Source organism: Ciona intestinalis, chromosome 5 (genome assembly GCF_000224145.3).
Source record: "Ciona intestinalis chromosome 5, KH, whole genome shotgun sequence".
NCBI classification, from domain to species: Eukaryota; Metazoa; Chordata; class Ascidiacea; order Phlebobranchia; family Cionidae; genus Ciona; species Ciona intestinalis.
The window spans coordinates 2,026,861-2,050,754 of NC_020170.2; the positions used below are offsets into that span (position 1 = coordinate 2,026,861).

Here is a 23,894-nt window from a genome sequence, read left to right on the forward strand (position 1 = left end):
AAGCGATACGTTACTTTTAAACCATTTGCGTCTCTTACGCAGCAAATGCTTCGGTTTACCAATGTGGGTATCCTAGAAAGTTTATTGGTATAACGATTTTCTCGGAACCGCTTCAAGCCCGTTGCAAAATTAATGGCCTGTTTTTCCTCGGGCAAGACACGCAACCCAAATTGCTCTAACGTAATATAGGCACAGATAGGACAAAAGGAAAGAAAAAGCACCGCCTTGGCTTTACCTAAAAAACGCAGACGTGGGTAAGAGAAGTGTAGTCAACACGCATATGCGCAAATAGGTTAAGTGTAAGTTAAAATAACGACTATATATCGCCACACGGAAAAATATCACGTTGGTCTGAATCGTTCTGAAACAAAGTAATCAGCTGAGTTCTGATATAAGTTTTTTTTCGTTTCCGATCGCTCGAATATGGACAAGACATTAACGAGACACGAAAAACATGGACCAAATATGAATGAATTTCATCGGTTGCATTAAAAACATATAGCCTATTTTTTTTCTTTCAGGTTTGCTCTGTTGTTTATACAAAGCTTAAACCAATATTGACGTCACTTCGCAACGTGACGTCACTCTAGTCTAAAACACGTCACAGTCGGGGAATTCCCGTTAAATCCTGGATCGAGACTGATTTGGACAATTTCAAAACTCAAAACTGTTTGTCCGGTATGTTTTTTTTATTATGCAGAAAATTTTAAACATAATATGGTTTAGAATATTAAAAAAAAACAAAATTAAACCAGACTATAATAACCACTGTCTGGACTATCTGGATGACGTAACAAATTTTCTGGTGACGTAATAAATTCGTTGAACACATTATTCATTGGCATATTGGAATATGGAAACGTAGGAGTGATGTCATCAATAGAAGTGCTGACGTCATCGGTTAAAGATGTGAATAATTCATCGCTTTCTTTGTTTAGATAGGTGACGTCATCTTGACGAATACTGTTGTTTTGGAAGTATGACGTCAGGAATGACGTAGTTGGGTCGTATTGAGAATAGAGTTGGTCATAGTTTTGTGGATTTTGAATTGAAGTTGTTTCCAAAGAATATGTGACGTCACAATACTGGCTTTCTTCGTTCCAGTGACGTAACTGAGGTGAACAATCCTGATTGTGATTCATCAATGGAAGGCTGAACTGTTTCGTAGTTGATCTGTGTATAACATCCTGATGGTGGTGGAGGTGACTCACTTTCTGGTGACGTCATCTGTGGTGACGTCACATCACAATGAACGTTATGTCCAGCAGCGGCTTGATCGATAGCGTCGATGACCATCTCATCCTGAGTTCGACACCAAAATCTGTTTCTTTCCTTCCAATCTCGTGTACCATCCAAACAGCCACGGAGGAAATTGATGTAACGGATCGCCAACTGCATCGTTAGCATTATGTTAGATCGGGTAAGAAGTGTTGCCAGATAAACAGTGTTGCCAACAAAATAATCACCTGAAGTGTTTGTTTCTTGTGAAGGTTTCTTTGCTCTGTTAAACGAACAGGTATTACGCTCTGTAGCGTCTCTAGTGCTTGGTTAAATACATGAAGTCGATCGCGTTCTTTTCCAGCAGAATTTGAACGACGTTTCTTTGCGACGCCTATTGTGACGTCATCAGATCGGCGTTTTCGTGAGTTCACCTGAAACCAAATATTCGCATAACACACCAAGAATATTTTTGACGATATTTAAGTTCCATAAAATGATGACGTACCTTGTTGGTTGAGAAGGTTCGAGAAACTTGTTCGTACTGTAATGACGTCATCGTGTGTTGATTGATTTGAAAGTAAGTGACGTTTGGTTTGCTAGCGAGGTTTATATATGCCAACCTTCTTTATTTTTGCTTTCCCGGGTCGTGGAGGACAAACAGACTCGTCTGCTGAGTTCCCTGTTCAATTGAGTGAGAGTGAGATCGGCTTAGATCGGATGCAACCGCGTCCGTTTCCGACCGGTCGGGATTTTTCAAAGAGGTAAGCAGCGACCAAGGTATCCAGACCAAGGTTGGAACAGGGCTTGGTTTACTATGGCTTCTGGATTTACTGAACCAGCGTGCTATCCGACTAATTTAAGGAAACGTATGGTTTAACGTGGTAAATATTTTTCATGTATGGTATAACTATAGATAAAACAAATTCTATATGAATTGTCCTAGTTATTATGTAGTCATGTAATTTTTGAAACATCTAACACATTTTTTATCCAAAAAATACAAAACTTCCCAAAACGTGTTAATTATAAGTTAATAAACATTTTTAAATTTCATTGTTTTTGATCTTTATTTTAAAGTATTTTATTCAAAAATCGATATTTAAAAAAATGTTATTTTAGGTTAACTGTCGTGAAAGGTAAACGCAATGTCTTATCTCCGTAGTTTATACATCTCCTGCAAAGTTCGATCAAACAATGACGTCACTTCTCTGCGTGACGTCACTCCTAGTAAAGCTGCAACGCAACCGGGGAATTCCCCTTTAATACTTGACGCACGAGTCACTGACGTCATAATACGTTTTCCAAATAAAGTTGCGTGAATTTTCAAAACATTGAAACCGCTTGATCCTAAATTAAAGAAATATTGTCTGACCGAAACTTAACAGCAAGCAGCAGATTAACAAAACCTTTAAACAGAAAATATCTGCAATGTTTCGATCTGTACACACGTCTCGCTCTATTATAAACGGGAAACACTTTTGTTTTAACAGGTTCTATATAGGAAGGATTAACGATTAAAAACGCCGGAGAATAAATTGCAATATCCGATAATAGAAGGGTAATAATAAAGATCAATTTTTTATTATTGTTCCGAACAGTCCGAATATAGTGAAATATTTTCCCATTCATTCACCTACCGTTTTTAGTTTCCAAATTGACCTAGTTATAAAATATTTTCGGACTTCGATACAAAATGTTGCTTTATTGAAAACGTTTTTTTGAATGTAGCTTAAGAAAAATGTTAATACCGTATGGGTTTGTGTATATTAATGTTTCGTGATTAACTAAAAACAGTTTTTCAAAGTCAACGCCTAATCCGAGAACCAGTTATCGTTTGGACTGTTTCATGCTTGCATGTATGTGCGTTGATCTTTAGTCCAGAGTCCATTGTGTTTTATCCAATACCCATCTCCTTGTTTGTTACATTATTCCCATCTAAATCCCGGAAAAGCGACTTCCTATTGGTTTCAATAACACTCCTCGCGTTTTCGGCGCTGGGGTTCGCTATAACTACGGAAACAATACATCACTTTAGACGTTTCTCTTCATAAGAGGTTAATATATAATAGAAGCTGTGGTTTAAATGGGTCATTCCCACTAAATGAAACTTGCTGTGTAGAGTTATAAGGCAGGATATTTTAAATACTAGTTTAGTGACTTATTAGTATGCAGTGAAGATATATTTAGGACGATATATATATGGTGTAAGCATCACCTTATCTGTATACAAAGAATTAGAAATAACGACAGTCGTTTGAAATGCCAAAATCACCAGTCAAGAAAACACGTCGGCGCAAACGAGCCGCAAATTCTCAAGCATCAGGGCAAGCAAAATCTTCTTACACTGTACGACCTAACGCTGCGATCAGGGAAAGAGAAAGATTGAAAGTATTTAACGATTCATTGGAAGCATTACAGAAAGTAATTCCCATCAACTTACCAGAAGGACGAAAGCTGCATAAAAAGCAAACGCTGCAGGTATAGGGAAAATGTTTTTTGTAATATTTGTATTGATATATAGTGGGATGGGGGAAGATGGGTCACACTTTCATTATATTTTTCGTACCATTTGGCAGTAAACAATAAAGAACATTCAAAGAATTAATAAACCGTATCCTTACGACTCCCTTAGACTGTTGTTAATTGTTTATTAAAAAACGATCAGGATATTTGGATACTATGTGCTAAACGTGTTCCGTCGTCCCCCACCCTACAATATATTATTAAGCGTATCACTTTGACCCAGTGACCACTGATGGGTTGTGCAAATACATGTATCTTGTAAAAATGCAGTTTTCCAAAAAGTTACATCGTTGATAATTTGTAACCGACATAAAGTGTATGAAATAATTCCGTGTTAAAATGACTTTCATTGCCCGCTACAACAAAAATACTTCAGTTACTTGTTTTAACATTTAAGTTGGCATTTCGTTTCATATTTTATAACTATTTTTATTTTTTATATTATATTAAAGTAGCATTTCATCTACACAGCTCGCTTGTCGGTACATTCGGTTTTTAAAAGATGTTTTGGATGATAAACGAGATTGGGGAGAAAGAAGGAGATTTTGGTGCGGATCAGATGCAGATATTAACATGATTGAAGCCATTGATGCAGCTGCGATAAAAAACACACAAACTCCGACCAAGAACCCGAAAATTGAACGAACACCTCGTAAAACGCATAATCACCAAACAACAACTAATATACAGCGCACGAATACATCTTATGCAACACCTGTTCACTATACGAACGCCATGTTTAAGCGTAAGCCAATTTCTCTCCCGCCTATTCTACCACAAATAAGCGATGTGTATTCAATGGGTTGCAGACAAAGAGATACTTACCCTGATATTTCGAATATGGTGACGTCACACGATAAAATGACGTCACGAGTTGAAATGACGTCACATATGAAGCTTGTCCATAGTGAAGAGTTGGAAAACCAAAGCGAAAACTCAGCCATTAAAACTGAGATGACTGAAGAGTTTCCAGCGACTAAAAGAGACGATTGGGACGTGTGGCCAGATCTTATTGACATTATATCTAAGCCAGAAACTTAATGTGTGGCGTTATCAAACCCCTCAACTTTAATTGTAAAATGTTCCACAACAATAAACGTAAAACATGGTTATGACGCAACAAACGACGTTGTTGCGTAAGAAAACTCCTGAAGTCATTTTCCAGAATATTGCTTGCCGAATTTCGAGTAAAACACTAAATTGAAATAAAAATACAAAAAAATGTGTTTGTACATAATAAAGTTTGCGTAAAATTAGTTGAAAACTAGTTTCACTTAACAGCTTGCATTCTACCAAAACTTTTCATTTGGCCAAGTCTGATGGAGCCGTTTTCCGTCACAACAGAGTGCGGTGTAGCGCTAGCTGGCGGAAAGGTGGAGTTAAGTTCAGATTGTCGCTTGTTGGGAGTAGAGAGTTGGGAAGTTGTTCGTGCACGTTTGGAACCTGGTGGTACGACGTACATGCGAGTAGAAAGACTGTATTGGACGAAGTCTCTTGCAGTATCAAAACTCCTGGAAATATACAATATTTAGTTAAACATTTCTTAGAATATGCAATAACGTTGCTGGATGTTAAATACTTGGCCCTTTACTGCTGGCTAATTAATATACAGTATTCTGTTTCCTGCTGACTCTAAAAATACAACTTTCTAGTACAGAACATCACATTACAGATAAATGTCATTTTAAAACAGACATAAAAACAGGCTTATTTAAAATATCCAAAGACGATTGACACTGATACATATAACTATTGACGTACTTTGATTGCGGCATTTTAATCGGAGACCTGGTAGACTCTGATGTCACATCGGACGCTGATTTTGTTTCTTCCATTGGTTGGTTCATCGTTCGAAAAATGGGAAATTTTGACTTTTCCCCCTTCGCCACACCAAGACTTTGGTCTAAGAACATACCAGGTCGTCCTTTCCCATCGACCCCAGCTCCCCCCACCTCCCCACCCCACGCAGCTCTTGCCCCAGGTTTGCCCCGGCCTGGGGTGAATCTAAAACAACAAATTTAAGAATCATAAATAGTTTTGTTTTAGGAATCATAAAAAATAGGTTTCATAGAAAATTGGTGAGAATAATTAACGTAAAAAATTATGTTTACTTTTGAAATTCACCTAAAAAGTCTATGGTGGTATTACTACTGTTCAACACATTGAAATCGCACTAATTTGTAGCTGTATTATATTGTAAATGGGTGAGATTTTACAACGTGGCATGCTATGGGATACAAGATTTAGGACACCAATAGTGACCATTAGGGCCTGCCTGTAACCCAGAGGTAATGGATTCAAGGCTCGTCGCTGCTACCATTGTGGGCGTTTGTGTTCTTGGTAAAGTCAGTTAACGGCAATTGCTCCAACCCAGTGGTCACTAATGGGTTGTCCAAATTATCAGCCATATATAAAAAAAATGAAACAGAACACCTGTGTTATAACGACTGTCGTTTTCCGGCTACGCAAAGGTAAAGTAAGGTACTTTTATTCATTTAATTACATTGCATGCACCTTACAACTATAAATAAAAAAATACCTTTGCCTATTCAAAAAGAAATATATATATTTATATATATATAAATTAAACTTACCTAAAATCATCTGGTAGTAAATGCCCCATCAAATATTCTTGTCTTGTTTTATAAACCTGTTTCTTGAAATCATTCCTTGCATTTCCGTATCCATTGAAAATATGGTCGGCAAATATAAGGCGTCCTCCACAATACATCTGTGTATATAAGTAGTTACTTAGCTTAATATAATAAGAGTCAGAGATGGACTGGCAACGGTTGGATGAAAGACTTACATGGGATTTCCGAGTGTTTAGGGTAATAGGTCAAATGTGCCTAAATCCCAAGTCCTTTTCAATCTCACCCACAAAGAATAAAAAAAACTTAATACAGTATTATAATTTACAGTGTTTAAACTATATGTAAAAAACCCTAGGTCCTTTGATAGGCTTTGCTTTAAAATGTCGCCCAAATTAAACAGTAAAGTTATCTTACAATAAAACATGTATGTTATTCGGCTCATCATATTTTCTATGATATATTATTGTATATTGAACTTAAAAATTAAAACGTAAAAACTTTACGAACCAAAGTCATGCCGGGCACCACGTTATGTCTTCCAAGTAATAATGGCGTTGTTCGATTTGTTCCAGATTTTGCAACAGCAAGGTCATATCTTAATATTCTGTACAAGTCATGCCTGCTTTGCATACAGGGTTTTGTACGATTCCTGTAAAACATTGGTGTTATAAATATTATGTGTATGTGTATGCATACCTTTATGGAATATACAGAAATAAGAGTTTATAAAATATTTAGTTCATTATGTTTTATAGTATTACAGTTGGCTCTTATGGTAGTCAATATTGAAATTAAAATTTTAAGAAAGAATATTAGTAGTATATTCTTGTGCTATCTTACACACACCATGTATGTAACTTTGTAGGTTATTGATTCCTGTTGGGCTGAAAAATTGTATTACCTCTTAGCGATTACTGGGTTGCAGCAATGTTCGAAAAACTTATATCACAAATAATTTTTTGAGTGAATTTTTTGTGTATGGCTAAAAATTTGGAAAACCTTTTAGTGACCACTGGGTTGGAGCAATGTCCGAAAAACTTACTTATTTTTATCAAGGTACAAATTATCCAACATAGCTTCGTATGGTGCAGCATCAGGGTAGAGACTGTTTACAATAGAAATCACAACAACTTGACTCGGTGGCGCCACCAAGCGGATGTAACAGTCAAACTCGATGTCATTAATTTGTGGGATCCGATGTTTACTACATTTGCATGAGAATGGACGGTCCGGACCTTTGCTGTCTGTATATGGAAAGATAGGTGTGTTAACATAACATTAATTTAAGTTTACTTAAACACGATAGCGAAGATAAGGTTAATTAAAGCAACAAAGAGAAAGAACTTTGTAGAAAAACAACAATCGGTAAAAATTGTATGTTTCCAGCGAAGAGAAGGGACTTAGTAGTAAAATGACAACAATTAAATCACATTAGACTTATACATCACTATTTTCCTTGAGGGAGGACAAGAGCTTAAACTACACACCAAGAAACAGTTACCATACCTAAGACAAATATCTAACAAGCTTGGTTATTGGTTTATTACATAGGTAGATCTGCATTGGTGCTTTTTTTTGTTTATTTTATTTTTTTGTAGATTTATTTTGTTAAAATACTTAGAGGTTATACTTGCTGTAAGCATGAGGTGCAAATATTTAACAAGTTCATAAATGAGGTAAAAGCCATATTTATACAACACTGAAATTCATTTACCCGTATATATCTTCTTATTCCTAGTAACCACTGGGCAACACTCTGGGGCTGGAGACCACGATTTCTCGCCAACTTTGTGACTGGCAACACTGCTAGCACGCATGGAAGATTTCTGTGGCCGAATAAGAATTCGAGAACTGTGCGTTGCAGGTCGCGAGCGTATAGGTTGAGATTCACTCGTTTTTATCGGGGTATCTTCAATTGTTACGGGTGTAGCTTCAATACGAACATGAGTTTCTGGTGATTTCTTATCATTACTGTGACTACCTCGCTTCAGGTCTGCTTTGATGTTAACAGACTATGGAAAAAAATGATGCATGAGACAAGTTATGTATATCATAAATGTGAATAAAACATGGATTTTCTGAACGGATAAAATGAATGAATGTAACTTACTTTATCCTAGCTTGGCAGGAAAACGACAGTCGTTATAACATGGGTGTTCATACACCTTGTGCAAGCTTACGAGTTACCATGTATGTTAAAATAATAATCAAGAAAAGCTATTTAAGATAAAAAGTTAATCCAGTCCCAAATCCCAGGTCCTTTGTTAGGTTTACTTTGCATGTAGCCCAAATTTAACAGTATAGTTATCTGACAATGAAAAATGTGTAATATTTAACCAATTTTATTTTGAATTATATAGATACATTCAATTAGATTTTAAACTTACATGAGGTCCAGGAACCATATGTTTAGGTGGGGCAGATGGCGAACGAAACGATTGAAATTTTGTTCCTTTCTCAGGAAAACCGTCATCTTCAATCTTTCTTTCTCTCGCACTATGTATGTTTCGTACGGATGACTTAACCTGTAGGCAACACAGTTTTAAATTAACTCATGTCCTGTAACTTGTTTTTTTTGGAGTCAGAAACTAATATATATATATATAATATATGTATATGTATATGTACATAATTTCACAGCAACAAACTTTTAAGAAGTTACAGGTAAAAATGACTGTACCCTTCAAAGTTAATCGAACAAATCACAAAAACATGATTTTTGCAAAACTAAACAATGTGAAGTTTTTTTACCTTACCATATGATCGAAAACATTTACAAATAAAATTTGCATACATATATTTAACTTTACAAATAAAATTCACATACACATATATAAATTTACTAATAAAATTCACATACACATATATAATTTACAAATAAAATTCACATATATATATTTAACTTTACAAATAAAATTCACATATATATATTTAACTTTACAAATAAAATTCACATACATATATTTAAATTTACAGGAAAAAATTGCATGCATGATTTAACTTTACAAATAAAAATCACATGCATGATTTAACTTCACCAACCTCTGGTTTATCCAAGAGCTTCTTAAGCGCAGGAGAACTTATCCCAACCTCAATCCTATAATGTTCCATCCATTGATCAACGAGAAGTTTCGAACGATCGACGAGTTTCTGCAGCTCCCTGTCGGCTTGTGACTCGAACTCAAATCTCTCCGGGGGATCAAGTGAGTGTTTCAACTCTTCAAGATCAGCAGGCTTTTTGGACTGCTGGTAAAGATGATATTTTGTGTAATGCCTACGCCAAACTCTGACAATGCTGACACCCTACAAAACGCTACAGCAACAGCAACAACATTTTTTTTAATTGCCGCCCTATTTATAAGGATCTTTGTTGCCAGTCCTTCTAAAAAAATCACCAGCCTAAATACTTTACATTGAAAATGTATATATAATTTAATATATGTTAAACTTAAAAATAGGCAAAGGTTTGTGAAACTTTACCGATTTTCTTAAACCGAAAGCAGTTTTTCTGTGTTTTGCTTTCGATTTATCATCTTTACCAGATTTGGTGACGTGGTACTCAGTTGCTGCTTTAGATGAAAGTTTGTATCCGCTTTGTAGGTGGCCCTGGTGAAGTTTATTTGTAACGACAAATGACATATGCAAAGGCAAACTCAAATGTTAGATTACAACTTCTTATTATAACATTTGTTAGATTAGCTTCCTGTAGATAGGATGAAAGTAGATAGGCCTACTAAAATGTATATATATTAAAAAGTATATTTTTTTCACATTTTTAATAAATAAATACAAATAGTTTTGTTTAAAAATTATTTTGTTTGGTAACAACTTAAGAAAAAACATAAATTTTCTTGTAAGTTCATTTCAAAATAGTCTTTAAAATAATCTTACCAGCGATGCACTGTCTGGTTGGTCAGAATTTTGCGTGGTGCCGACAATTAGTTTTGTACTTTCTCGATTTGCGGTAAAATGTAAAGTGACCAACGATCTGCTGGATATTCTTAAGTACATCTCTTTGTTTATGTGATAAAGAACATTTTCTTTCAAGCGCCCGTTGTTTCGTGGCCACTCCCACTTTTTAATCAAGGCTCCATCCTCAGCTTTCAGCATACCACCTTCTTTAGCAAGTACAAGGGCAGGAACACCATTTGAGTGATAGCAGCATGACTGAAATAAAACATAAATAAAATAGTTAAAATCCTTTAACAAGTAGACAGAACAATTGTTATCTAGTTCAAATTAGGAGATAATTTAACTCAAAAGTAACAAAAACATTTTTTGTTTGAAATAAATCTGTATAAAACACTTTCACACTTATTGTTTAAGATTAAGTATTTAGAAAAAAAAAACTAATAGTATTTCTGTATTTGTAACTAATTCAACAAAAATCAAAATATGAAAAACCAACTTTAGTCTAACAATTTCAATGGTTGGCATTTGGCAACACTAAAAAAAACTGAAAAAATCAGCAAATAAGTTTACTTTTCCATAAGGTGTAAAAGTAGCAAGACAAGTTCTCATGTCATCATTTGCATAACAATGAACATATAGATGTCCGGGAGCACCAGGTGTGGCACTTGCACTAATCGCTACTTCTCCCGACTTTGGATAACTACAAAAAAGATAGAATCAGGAATAGTAAACTAAATAGTGTTTCACCCATTGAAATATGATGATTTTTTTATATGGACATAAAAACAAAAATTGTAAAATATATAAAAATAAAAATCTTTTTTATTTAATAGTTTTTTAAATGACTTATAAAAAATTCCTTCTGCCAAATATTTGACTGTCTTTTAAGTAATTTTAATATGGATTATTAAAAAAAAAAACTAAAAAGCTAAGAAAAAACAGAATAACCAAAGAAAAAAGAATAACTAGTATAAAGTGGCACACTTACTAAACAGTTAGAGAACCATCTGGGACTTGAACCAGAAACCTCTCACGTTTTGAATCATCTATCTTACTTAGTTGTGGTATCTTAGGTATATTGGTTGGTTTACGACCTCCTAATAAACCAGGTGGTAAAGCTGAAGACTTTCCTTCATTATCACTTTTTCTGGAAAAATATTTTACATTTTACAGTTATTTGCAACAAGTCATAAAATTTTATATATTATAGTAGGGTGGGGGGAAATGGGGCACCTTTTCATTCTACTTTCTCTTTACTTTGGAAGTAAACAAAGAAGTTTCAAAGAAATATAAAACTGCATCCTCAGGACCCCCACATGCCGTTGTTAATTGTTTAAAACACGACCATGAAACTTGGAAATTATGTGCTAAAGGTGTTCTATCTTACCCCGTACTATATATATACCAATATTTACTAAAAACAAAAAGCACTTTAACTGTTTTTACATAAATATAACATTACATATAGATAGGTCATAGCCAATATTCTGCCTTGGTTAAACTTAGGCAGAGGTAGGCCAGCTGATAGTTAAACTTCAGTACCTGTATAATTTCATTAATGTATCTCTTCTACTATCCCCATAATAACGAATTAAAAGTGCTTTGTCATTCCCAGTTGCTTTTGCTGACTCATCTTCATGTTCCCTGCAAAAACCAAAAAAATATTCACCCACAATCCACAAAGTAACATACATGGTAAATCCTAACTCATAAGCTGGCACAAGGTGTATGAACCGTGTTACAACAACTGTCGTTTCCCGTCCATGAGAGGATAAAGTAAGTAACAATTATTCATGGCCGACAATTTAGACAACCCATTAGAGATCACTTGCTGTTGAGTTTTTTTGCCCAAGGACATACACACCCACAATGGTAAGAGCAACGTGCCTTGAAATCCTAAATTCTTAGCTAGAGGCAGACATGCTAACCAGTGCCGGATATAAATGAAATGGCAAAATAATTTAAGGTCAATGAGTGGAAAATAGTATGAAGAGAACAAAACAGCACTGTCTTACTTTTGTTTGATTGCATTTTGAAGTTTTCCAGTTGCCCACTCAAGTAGATTATCTTGCTCTAAATTTTGGTCACTTTGCGAGTTGACGATCCAACCTTCATCAAAAGCTTTCTTTGAAGAAAGATTGAAACAAAGAGTTTGGTTTCCATGCCGTGGTAACTTCTCAACTGTTATATGGGAATGTACAATATAATAAAACTTATTATATAATAGAATATAGGAATATTTGTTTATCTGTGTTAAAATAACAAAGCCAAAGAGTATTAACATCAAAAGTACAGTTATTCAAACAGACCACACAACTATATAGATGAACTAACTTAAAAATTTTACTGTATTTCCATTCTAAACAGGGTACGTTCTATAGTAAAATATAGCGGGGTCTTAGATTTATGCCTGAGTTCTTCCATTATCTGAACACTTAGGGCGCTATAACTTGGACCTTAACAGATATTACTATATTCCATTTCAAGAGATCTCAGCCCAAGTTAAATGGCAAGCATTTAGGTATCTATGCAGATGCAGTAGACAGCTAACTTCAATACGTTTTACCTCCTGTGGTTTCAGGACCACCAGCAATACTCATATTTGAACGTTGTGACCAATCTTTCTTCCCAAATGCAGCAGCTGTCAAAAATGTTTTAAGTAAGCATGAAAAATGACTAAACATGTTTTAATAATGTAAAAGAATAAGAAGGTATGCAGCAAAATAATGAAAGTAGGCCTTAAAAATTACCACAAAAGTTTTAATAACCTAAAAAAGATACCACTCCTAATTAAAGAAGAGGTTTCATGAATAAAACACAAACCCATTTCCTCTGTAAGAGCAGTCATTTTTCCTCCCCTGACATTTCTTATTCCTTTCCCAAGATTTGCCTGCGACAACTGTTTTCCCATGACTGACTTTGACTGTTGTTTACTCAACTTCCTCACATTTTCCTCGTTTAATCTGGCTTTTGACTGGCGTTTGAATGTAGTAGGTGGTTGACTGCTTGTGGCTGCATGAACCAAATCAATAAATGTTTAAATGAAACATCATTATGTAACCAAGTTTGGGTAAGCTACACTGAATAAACAATGTTTTACTTGAGAAACATGCTTATTTACTGCTACTGCCACGATATTCTAACTGTTCCTACCTTTTCATACTTACGACTTTCTGCGTATCCTCGCTACTAATCTAGGTCTGTCTAAATCTAAAACAAGCTTTTGCCTAAGCACCTTGCACTTTCTCACTGCCTAAACCTTACGTTCTGCCAGTTTTGTGCTCTTGGACATTTGCGCGTCATTCGTTGAATGCAGTTTTTGTTTCGGCGACGGCGATCTATCACGGATCTTATTTTCATTTTTAAGTTTTCCTGGCACAGAGCCTGCTGCCTGAATTGCTGATGTTCTTGTTTTGGGATTGAAGGAAACTCTTCTATCAGGCTATAACGTGATGAGAATAAACTAAAGAATCTCTAACTGGAATTCATCTGTTCTACGCTACTTTTACTAACGTCTCAACTGGAATTATCTATAAAAACTGTTATACACCTAATGAAATACACTCTCTCTTCTTTAAAGGTATAAAAAGATATCGATCAGACCTACGAAATCTGTAACTTGCTATCTTATTAGTATACGCGTACCTTGGTCTGCATCTTCTTCTGTTCTCGAATCCTTACTTTCTAATGACCTGTAACATTCAGAATCGGGTGTAGACGTGTTGATTTGAGACAAAAACTCTTTTATTGTAATATTTTTATCCGTTTCTCCAAGGGAATTTAGGTTCATTACCAAATATTTACTAAATTTTCTGCATGATTTTTTTAATCTTTTATTCCGCACGAACAAAGCCCGCCTATTTGTTCATAGAGACGCTTGGTAACAAGATCCGATGATCGGAAGTTTGTGTTTTAATATTACAAAATTCTTTTTTCGTGAGTGTTTTCAAAAAGCGCGAGTAAAAAGCGTTAAATACTTAACTAGTAAAATATTTATTACTCACATAACAACGTCGAAGCTTGAGCAAGGTCTTTCATGCTCGGCTTCGTTTTCCTCTTTGCATCGGGTTTGGCATCGGTAACATCGCCTTCTTTCTTAATGCCCCGTGACAGGGGTTTGTTTCTTGCATCGTCCAATAATTCTACCATACTTTTTAACTCTGATTTCATATTTCCGCCGGCAATTGATTTTTCTTGTGAGGTTGTGTTAACAGCTGCGGGCTCGGGTAAATTTGCGGCTGGCTTAGCGCTAGGGATCGTGTTTGCGTATTTATAACCGCCCATGTATGCTGTTGATTGCCAAACTCTAGGCGTATAGACTGTGTTAGCAACGACGTCGTCCCATTCCTGACATAGTAGCTCAGTTATGCCCGCAGGAAGTAGTACCGAAGGCTTAGTTGCTTCGGCAGCCAAAGGTTCACCCGACCCTGGGTCATACAGAGTTGTTCGCTGTGAGTATTCTTTAAATGTGTTTGTAAATCGACTCAAATTTTCTGCTAACTCTCTGAGAATATTAGGCGCCGCAAACGTAGTCTCTTCAAACTGAAATCTCTGTGGGTCTTCGTTATCGTTGTTGAAAGAAAGTCTAGAAAACCCGAACCCGTCATCTCCAAATACGTCTAATTTTCCCTGCCCAATCTCAGGCAACAGACTTCTTGCTTCATGGCTCAAATCAGTCCCAAACTCAGCTCCCATGATACCAACACCCTCCCCTCCAGACTGCGCAACAGCCTCTTTACCGTCTTTTGCCCCTTTCGCTCGTTTTAAAACATTTTTAGGATCCTGTTTCCCCAGAAACGCTGCTATTCTCGGGTTTAGGTTTGCATATTTGAAATAACTGAAGAAAAAACAAAAAATTAGCGTATTGTCAAAACAGAATTCGTAAAAAATACAGAAGAACGGGGTAAGATGGGACACGTTTTCATTATCTTATTTTTCGTCAAAATTGCCAGTAAACAAAGCATATCTGTACAGAACTATACAACCGTAGCCCACGATTCTTAAAGAGCATTGATAACTACTAAAAAAAGTCATGAAATATGGGATATATAGGTACTAACGGTATCCCATCTTACCCCCGCAGTACCATACACGTATCTTACCGTAAAGCTTGCGGGAGCTCTTCTGGCTCCTTTCGTACCCGTTTGTATTGGCGAGTAGAGTTTCTTTGTTGATGGAAGAAAAGCATATCATGGTTATCAGGAGTGGAAGGTTCCATCTTGATTTATGCTAAATATACTTAACTGTCAATTAATCACACCATTCTTCCTAAAGCGAGTTATTGTTATTTACAAAGACATAGACATGCAAAATGCACTATAGTAGTGACTGACTAAAAATAGCTGGCAACATTAGGTCCAGCAGAATAAGAATACAGAACTTTCGAGTCTAAATAAAACACAAACACAAACTTTCGAGTCTAAATAAAATACAATCTGTTGTGTTTAAAGACACACATCAAGTCTCCAAAGGGTAAAAGCTCTTTAACACAAGTTAATTTCGAGCTTTAGGTGCTCAGTTGAGTAAACATTCAAACCGTCCTTAACACACTGAGTGCACTTGATTTTAAAAGCGGTTTTTTCAATCTGTATCGTAAGAATTTAATATTGACCGTTGTACATTACTGAAGGACTACCGTAAGAATTAATAATTACGTTTATTTTCCATGCTTTAGTTTCGACACAGTGTGATATTCATTTATAAGCTGCTGACGTGAATTATATCAGCTTTTGTATAAGCATAGGCTGCAATAGACTTTCAAACTTGTCCTTCTATATACACTATCAGTTACAGCTTAGCTTTATCCTCATATCGAACCACTATATTTCACTAACAACAATCTTAAACGATTCCAATTACTTCAATAATTGGTCCTTAATTCACTAAACACAAGAACGCTTTCACCACTTACTGAGTGTATTGTGATACTCGCGAATTTCGATACGGTCGAGTGAGCGAATGAAGCGTCGACAGGTACAGCACGCCGGTGGTTGCCTAGGAACACGAACTTATGTTTTGGCTTTTTAGTGCTTACCTGAAGTTATCTAAAACACCGCTAACGTAACCTACTTACCAGTAATAAGACTTCAGCTATAATTTTATCCAATTAAATACATATACATTAGTTCAGACGGTAACTCGATTCGTTCGCTAAACTAAAACTTATTCTCAGACCTGCGTAATTCATTATTTTATGTTTGAGCAGTAAATATATAAGTTTACTGAGTCATTACCGTAGCTCTTATTTAACTTTCTACCTTAATATAAAAAACGACCTTCCAACACGTTAGGATTTCTGTTCAACATCATTCTCACTATTTGTCGTCAAAACAGAGAGATCGTTTATATCAAGGCGTGGTATGACGCAGCTGGGTCCGATGTCTTTGTTATAAAATCCCTTCACACAATAGTTAATACAAATTGTACGTAGCATGGTTTTATTCGCACTTGGGACATACAATTACTGGAAATTATATTTCGTATAAAGCTTGGCACAAAAGCAGCATTTAAATTAGTTTAAATATGGCCACAATTACTGTTTTGAATTACCTTTCTAAAAGTAATATACGTGACAAAAAAAAAAAACAGTGTAAAAGCTGCAGTGCGTATAGATTCAGATTTGGCAGCATTGGACATGGAACTTAATATGTAGTGACACCAACTTCAGTTTTACACTCAACACTGTAAAGGGATAAACAATAGATAGTACAGACATACCAACATACCGTTGTTCTGATGCAAATAGTAAAACATACCATTGATATTGTATAGTGAAAATACGCTAAGAAACACATTGCAAGCTGTTTTAGCACCCTAGTTCTAGAATAAACTTTCACAGTGTAAATTACATCAAGAAAAATTGGCAAAGCAATATCTTAAACATTTCAATTCAACTAGAATCGCTATCAGAGCCATATGTTGTGATCTGACCACAGCCAATTTGTTTACTACGAGCCATTGCAGCTGCTTGTAGGGCAATTGCTCCAGGAAAACCAATGCCTAAACCAGAGGTCCAATCTGGGTCAGTTTGATTATCATCACTATCGGTTGATGTTGATTGTGATTCAATAGTTGGCATTGTTACAACACCGTTGCGTGTATTGTGTGCACGCTTGTTTGTTGGTGGTCTGCGACCTTTAGGTGCTGATCTTTTAGGAAAACTTAGCATTTGAGAACGAATTTCTCCATTCAATGTATCACTTGCTTGTGGGTCTACTTCCAAATCATCCCCTTTTAGTTTAGAATTATTAATATTGTTTAAATCACAAGATACAGACTGATCACTTGTGTCAACAATATCAACTTCACAGTTTTCTTCAGGATTATTAGATTTCTCTTCAATTGATAATTCTTCATTTTTTAATTGATCTTCCACCTTCTTTCCTTTGTATCCTGGAAAGAGTTTCATCTTCCACATCTCGCGCTCCTTTTCGGAAGTCTTCACAGCCAACACAGATCGCAACTCCCGCATCACAGTAGCTGTGTCCTCCACAATTTTGGTCGGGCGGGAATCAAACATATCACCTCTGTCGTAATCTTCATCAGAGCTGTCATCTGCAATTGCTTCAAAAATCTGCAGAAACAAATTAATGCTTTTTGGGGGCAAACTTTGTAAAATCAAAAACTAAATTTGTAAAGAAACACTATTTTAAACAATTTTAGGGGGCGGGTCAAATTAATACTGTCTGACGCACTAATGGAACATGAAAGTTTCTGAGGTGAAAAATTCTAATTTTTATTGATTTTACTGCATCTTAAAACGTTTTTGTTAAGTTCAAATATAAACAATTACATTGTTACCTGGTCTTCCATTGTGACCTCATCATCAGTATTATCAACCACAACTAATTCTTCATCTTCTGTAACAACTGGTTGAACAATATTTTCTGTTTCTTCCTTTTCGCTCTCATTTTCTTCAAAACCAGAAATTTCTTTGTTAAACTGTGCCCAGCAGTCTAAGCCAGACTCAAGATGTCTGCCTATGTTTATGAAATTATCTGTAAAACATTTGTGTTAATACACTAAAACTAAAGTATTTTGACGCTGTGGCATAGTAACTAGCGCGCCTGCCTTTGACCCAGAGGTTACAAGTTTAAGGCTTGTCGCTGTTACCATTGTGGGGTATGTGTCCTTGGACAAAATACTAAACTACAATTCTTTAACTCAGTGGCCGTTCATGTTTTGTCTAAATAGAAAAGCAATCACTCAAAATTAGGTGTATGGAACAGAACATCCGTGTTTTAACGATTGTCGTTTTCCTTCATCCCAGGATAAATCAAGTTACATTTGTTCATTTATTAAATATAAAGGTAAAAGTCAGTAACCTGGTAGTTGGACCTGTGTATTATCCAATGGCAAACTTTCTTCTAGCTGCATGGCACTGTAGATAGAAACAATTTGGATGTGAAAAGACGTTCACATGCTATGTGTTTAGTGGGCAACACTACCGAAAGAATTAACAAATAGTTTTTGGCAACAATCAAAAGATTTGGAATCACTGACGTAGGCGATAGTATGCACAATAGATGAGAAATAGTTAATTTTAAAACTTTTTATAACAAACTTACGCATGCATAGCTGCTCTCATATGAACTTGCAAACTATGTAAGTTGATTCTCAGCACAGATGTTTTGCATGGTTGTCCCTCACCTAATAAATCAATATTAATTTAAACATAGTATTGAAGTCTTTTAATCAATAAATCTATCAAATGTTACACATATACAGTAATTACAATTTATATCAATTAAGATTTGCCTAGTGTTCTGAATGTATGAGCAAAACAGGAAATTGTATGTTTAATTGCTTTACCAATGTTATTATTATTATAATCCATTCAAAAAGTTGCTGTATACAAAACATAGTGGACACAAAATGATTGTATATAGCTTTTACATACCTTGCGATTGTTGTGGAATATTCTTTGTATTTGTTACATACTTATGCATATCATAACTGCACTGTAATGATTGCAAGCTATCAGCTGTAACTGTGTTTGGTTGATCTAATATAGAAGTGAAACGAGACAAGAAACCTGTGAACAGTTGGATGAAATGGATTTATTATTTTCTATCATACCAAACGTGTAACAAACTAATACACTACTAAGTTATTATAAACCAATTTGTACACACAAGACAAAATATAAAGACATGGCACAATTGTTAGGGTGCTTGCCTTTTCCTACAGTTATAACTCCTCTTAAAGTTACATGCATTGACTTGTTGTAACATATAAGCGGGCATGAAGTGTAAATTTAGGACATAAACGTTTCCGAGCATTTAAGATGATAATTGTTTACTTATATAATGACAGTTGTTTTAAAAAATTATGATAATGACTTTATATAAAAAAATGATAATGCCTTAGGGTTTTACTTCTATAATGACAATTGTTTACTTATACAAAACAGATAATATTGCCTTTATATAAAAAAATGTGATAATTTCTTGCCATTTTTACTCATATATTGACAACTGTTTATTTATACAAAATTTATGCTAATGCCAATACAAAAAAAACATGATAATGCCTTGGCATTGTATAAAAGTTAATTTTTATTTAGAGAACTTACCATGAGATGTAAAATCCCATGTCGTACCAGATAACGTCAACGACAATCTTGTCAGCATTTCCGATCTTTGTTTACATAGAAGTTCATTTAAACATTTCAATGCACTAAGAGAGTAACCATCTGTGGCATTGAACATTTCTGAAGGGGTTGAGTTCTATAACAACAGAGAACATATAATATATTAGAGATGTTTATACATTATTATAGGGTGGGAAAGATGGGACACCTTTAGCATATAATATCCAAATATCTGGATTGTCTATTAAACAATAAACAATGGTCTATGGAGGCCAGGAGGATACAGTTTTATAATTCTTAGAATGTTCTTAGTTTACTACAAAATGGGTAAAGAACATAGAATGATTAGGTGTCCCATCTTCCCCAACTCTACTGTAGGTTATGAAATATTCAATATGTTATTACAATACAATCTGATACAGTGATACAGATTATTTAGCCACAGCAATGTTACTTAACTTTTAAGAAAATTATAGTGAAAAAGTACAGAAGTTAAGATATAATAAGGAACCAAATCCTTTTATTGCTAAAAACCGTTTGCACTTTTAAGTTTTTATAAAGTAAACGTTAGAGGAACTGAAAGAAAAATGACTAGTTGGCCACTGTGGTTTTGGTAAGGCATTAAGATTATAAAGCACAAAATGTGGGACCAATATTATAAAGGGAAGACACTGTATTGCATATTGACAAAATGTTAGGGATGTTGGGGGACATGTGACCCGAAATTTGAAAAAGGTTACTTTATATTTTTAGAAGCCTGATTTTAAACCTTCAGCATCTTAACCCTGCAGTTAGCTTGCAGTTTTTAACATATACATACATTAACACATAAGACTGTTTTTTATTGACACAAAAGACACACACATACCTCCATAAAGCAAACTCCCAGTTTACTAAGTGGTACTTTACAAATAAAATATTCTTCCAAATCGCATGAATCTTGAAGAGAATATTCTAGAAGTTGATTTGTAGCAGTTCGACACACGAGGGTGCACTTAACAATGGACCTCATAACGTTATATCTCAACTTCATAAACATTCGTGCAGAACCACGATTCATTAACTCAATACGTGAAATTGGTGTTGTTCCGTTTACTCTGGGTATTTGTTGTTTTAAACAATATATAAATATATATATTCTTAATTTTAAACTGCACTTGTTAAATATAAACTAAAGGAAGAGTTAAAAAATTAAAAAAATGGCACTTCTTCTTTCCTTTTAAAATTTTGAATTTAAATTTAGTATTTTTTTCTGGTATTAATTTATCCATTGGTTTGTTTTTATATATGTTTGACTATAAACCAGGCACATGTTATTTATAATAGTACAAGTTTGACTTTGAAAATTTATCCAAAAAAATTTACTTACAGTTTATAACCTCTAGAAACGACCTCAACTTCTTGTATTAATCGAATACTTCGCTTGATTTGTGAATGAAGTTGTGCGCTAATGCATAGAAACCTATTTAGGGCATGTAAGTTTCCTTCATGCTTACGTTTCCACATTTCAATGATTATCTGTGTAGGAAATGCAATAAAAACACTTGCAGTGGCATATATATGTGTATATATATGTAGCATAGAGATTAGTATAGGTGCCAACTGTTTTTTTAAGGTAGGGGAGGCAGCGATAGCTGGACATGCATTCCTATGAAATAAATCCAACTTATTGGTTATCATGTTCACGAAATAATGCAGTGTAGAAAGTACCTAGATGGGTCAACCTATATGAACACTATGCTGTTAACAATGTTGGTGTGAGTGCTTTTTAGCAAGTCAAAAATTGGCTTAAATCTCAGGGCCTTTACTGATGGTCCCAAAAGGCCCAACACTGTTACTAAATAGAGCAGAATACATTGAAATGAATATAATTAAAAATTAACCTAACTGGAAATGTAATAACATAAAACCATTACACCGGGTTTAACAAATTTTAAAGTGGATTTAAAAACTACTGACTGCTTACCTCTAACCTAACATTAAAACAGATGACACCAAGGGCAATAATAGCCAAACATGACTGTGGAAAGGTTGGTAGTGTTGAGAAAAAGAAGGAAATGAAGCAAGCAACAACCAACACCACCATAGCAGAATATCTGTGAAGTTAGGATTTAGTTTACAAAAGGTATCTTATACAAAAATGTTTCTAATAGACAAAAACAAAATTACATTTTGAACACAATTTATGCTGATTTTCATGAGAAAAATGAAGGTCAGATTACATTCACATACAGAGTGAACAGACTTTTTCAGTTAATTACACAAATGTTAAGTAAGTAAGAATGTTTCATAAATCATAAAACCTTATGGCCCATATTATAAGATTTTACGACCTTTTTCATTGATAATTAATCCATGTATTAACACGTATGGTGCTACTGCTATGGACTTATATTTCCGTAATTGTAGCATCAAATAGTAGTGCTTATAGACCTTATAGGCACTTGTACCATATCAGACACAGATAAGCAGCTTACATAGTAAGATACATATCTTAGAAATAAATACTAGGTGATCCTACAATGACAAAAATCAGTCCATACGTGTTAATACATGGATTAAAATGGATTCACTGCTAAAGCAGGTAATGATAAATGTCAAACTCGTAACACACTTAAACCTATTAACACCATTGGATATGCTATCTAATTGATTTACCTGAATGAGTTATGCCCCGATTTGGAAGCATGTTTAGTTGGCTTTTTGATTTCATTGCTGTTTATAGCGTTCAAAAACTGCTGGGGTGTTTGAATACACAGATAGTCAAGGTCATCTTCTAAAATAACTTTGCTTTGCAGAATTTCACTTCCATATCTTGAGTGAAAATGGCGGCTCTGCATTTATAATTTGGTATTTAATAAATATTATAGGTAACATGCGACCTTGTGTTTTCAATTTCTGAACTTTTTATTTGATAATTAAATGTTTAGTAAACCCTATGCTATAACAATACCTATACAATACTGGGTATATTTTATTTATTAACTTATATAAAGCTTGAAAATGGTCTAGAGTTGATATAAAATATGCATTGTAAAAACAGTAGACTATGCAAAGTCTTGATAAAAATTCTACAATTTTGATTCAAAGTAAATTTTACCCCCCAATAACATGACATACCATGTCCACTAACACATCCTCAGAAAGTGGGAATATGTGTGAACATTTTCGCCGTAATTCCTCCATTTGCAGTCTGAAGTATTCCTAATAAAAAAATAAATACATAAGATACAACCAATACAACTTAAAACACCTTCTACTTACAGGGAATGAGGTACCATACCAAAACCCTTGCTTTGCTGGTTTAATGCTGCTGTTTCTTCTTTCATTTTGATGATGAGGTTCAATCAAGTCTAAGTCCTGAAGGTATTCATATAATGGTGTACCCTGGAAGATTTATTGCATATAATAATGGGGATCAAACCAGTTGAATATACATACATATATATTGTAAATATTGATTTTATGTAGCATATCAATTGTTTGTACTAAACGTAACTAAAGGTGTAACTGAAATATGATTCACTTTTATAAGTTTAAAAAACATCAAATTTGTTTAATTATACTGTACTAATATTTTATCTTATAAATGATAAGACCTTGTTTTGCAGTTTGCCAAAGGTGCATGTATAATAAAATGGGAGGATTTATAATGCAGGATTTAGTTTGTATATTACATTTTAACTAGTTGCATGAGCAGAAGATATTACAGGTGTAACATTTTATTAAAAAATATTAAACATTTTTTGTAAATATCTACATTGTAGTATATAATATATATATTCATATTTACAGAAAATCATGCAGAAAATAACATCTACCTCCAAAACAACATCTTCTTCAATTGAGAATTTCTCATTTTCAACAGAACTTAGTTCAGGCATAATTTAAGTCGCCTACACATGCTATAGTGTTTAATCAAAATTAATGAACAATGTTTGTAAAAAGTTACGACAGAGTTCATATATTTGATTTACAAGTATATAAACATACCATATGATAATCTAGCATTCCATTTAATATCATATAAAATAGTTACCACATGCATGATG

The 23,894-nt window shown here is 34.5% G+C and overlaps 5 protein-coding genes across 9 annotated transcripts in view; 2 read left to right on the plus strand and 3 right to left on the minus strand.

The window, feature by feature from the left end:
* Positions 1-515: 515 nt before the first annotated feature.
* Positions 516-1,830, minus strand: LOC448998 (twist-like1a). The gene is given in 4 exon segments (NM_001032625.1): positions 516-1,142; positions 1,144-1,392; positions 1,467-1,652; positions 1,727-1,830. Coding segments are annotated over 4 exon segments (882 nt in total). The 5' UTR covers positions 1,778-1,830; the 3' UTR covers positions 516-746.
* Positions 1,831-3,299: 1,469 nt separating this feature from the next.
* twist-like-2 (transcription factor protein) lies at positions 3,300-5,001 on the plus strand. Its single transcript, NM_001078376.1, is given in 2 exon segments — positions 3,300-3,699; positions 4,216-5,001. Coding segments are annotated over 2 exon segments (789 nt in total). The 5' UTR covers positions 3,300-3,480; the 3' UTR covers positions 4,786-5,001.
* On the minus strand, positions 4,788-15,530 carry LOC100175408. 5 transcript variants are annotated; one of them, XM_026834443.1, is made up of 18 exons: positions 13,896-13,998; positions 13,515-13,692; positions 13,074-13,262; positions 12,817-12,891; positions 12,266-12,431; positions 11,793-11,894; positions 11,239-11,397; positions 10,821-10,950; positions 10,230-10,505; positions 9,819-9,944; positions 9,381-9,584; positions 8,726-8,863; positions 8,053-8,350; positions 7,381-7,582; positions 6,846-6,987; positions 6,339-6,475; positions 5,506-5,748; positions 4,795-5,255 (listed from the first exon to the last, which is right to left on the minus strand). In XM_026834443.1, the coding sequence occupies exons 1-18, from the start codon at positions 13,905-13,907 to the stop codon at positions 5,015-5,017; spliced, it is 3,018 nt and encodes a 1,005-aa protein (XP_026690244.1). In that variant the 5' UTR covers positions 13,908-13,998; the 3' UTR covers positions 4,795-5,014. The 5 variants fall into 5 exon arrangements, with proteins under 5 accessions (XP_018667573.1, XP_026690244.1, XP_018667574.1 ...); XM_018812028.2 differs by lacking the exons at positions 13,074-13,262; positions 13,515-13,692; positions 13,896-13,998 and adding exons at positions 14,255-15,087; positions 15,353-15,530 and having other exon boundaries at positions 4,788-5,255; XM_018812029.2 differs by lacking the exons at positions 13,074-13,262; positions 13,515-13,692; positions 13,896-13,998 and adding exons at positions 14,255-15,087; positions 15,353-15,529 and having other exon boundaries at positions 9,381-9,581.
* Positions 15,531-16,670: 1,140 nt separating this feature from the next.
* On the minus strand, positions 16,671-23,888 carry LOC100182419 (vezatin). Its single transcript, XM_002126472.3, has 13 exons — positions 23,664-23,888; positions 23,107-23,229; positions 22,963-23,046; positions 22,501-22,676; positions 21,809-21,938; positions 21,212-21,360; positions 20,711-20,939; positions 19,825-19,978; positions 19,150-19,284; positions 18,818-18,899; positions 18,575-18,630; positions 18,051-18,247; positions 16,671-17,823 (listed from the first exon to the last, which is right to left on the minus strand). The coding sequence occupies exons 1-13, from the start codon at positions 23,724-23,726 to the stop codon at positions 17,140-17,142; spliced, it is 2,262 nt and encodes a 753-aa protein (XP_002126508.1). The 5' UTR covers positions 23,727-23,888; the 3' UTR covers positions 16,671-17,139.
* LOC100180077 (dystroglycan) overlaps positions 20,567-23,894 on the plus strand; it is a 22,407-nt gene continuing 19,079 nt past the window's right edge. Inside the window, exon 1 of the mRNA XM_002121967.4 lies at positions 20,567-20,577. The gene's annotated coding sequence lies outside the window, so the exon portion shown is untranslated. The remainder of the gene's footprint in view (positions 20,578-23,894) is intronic.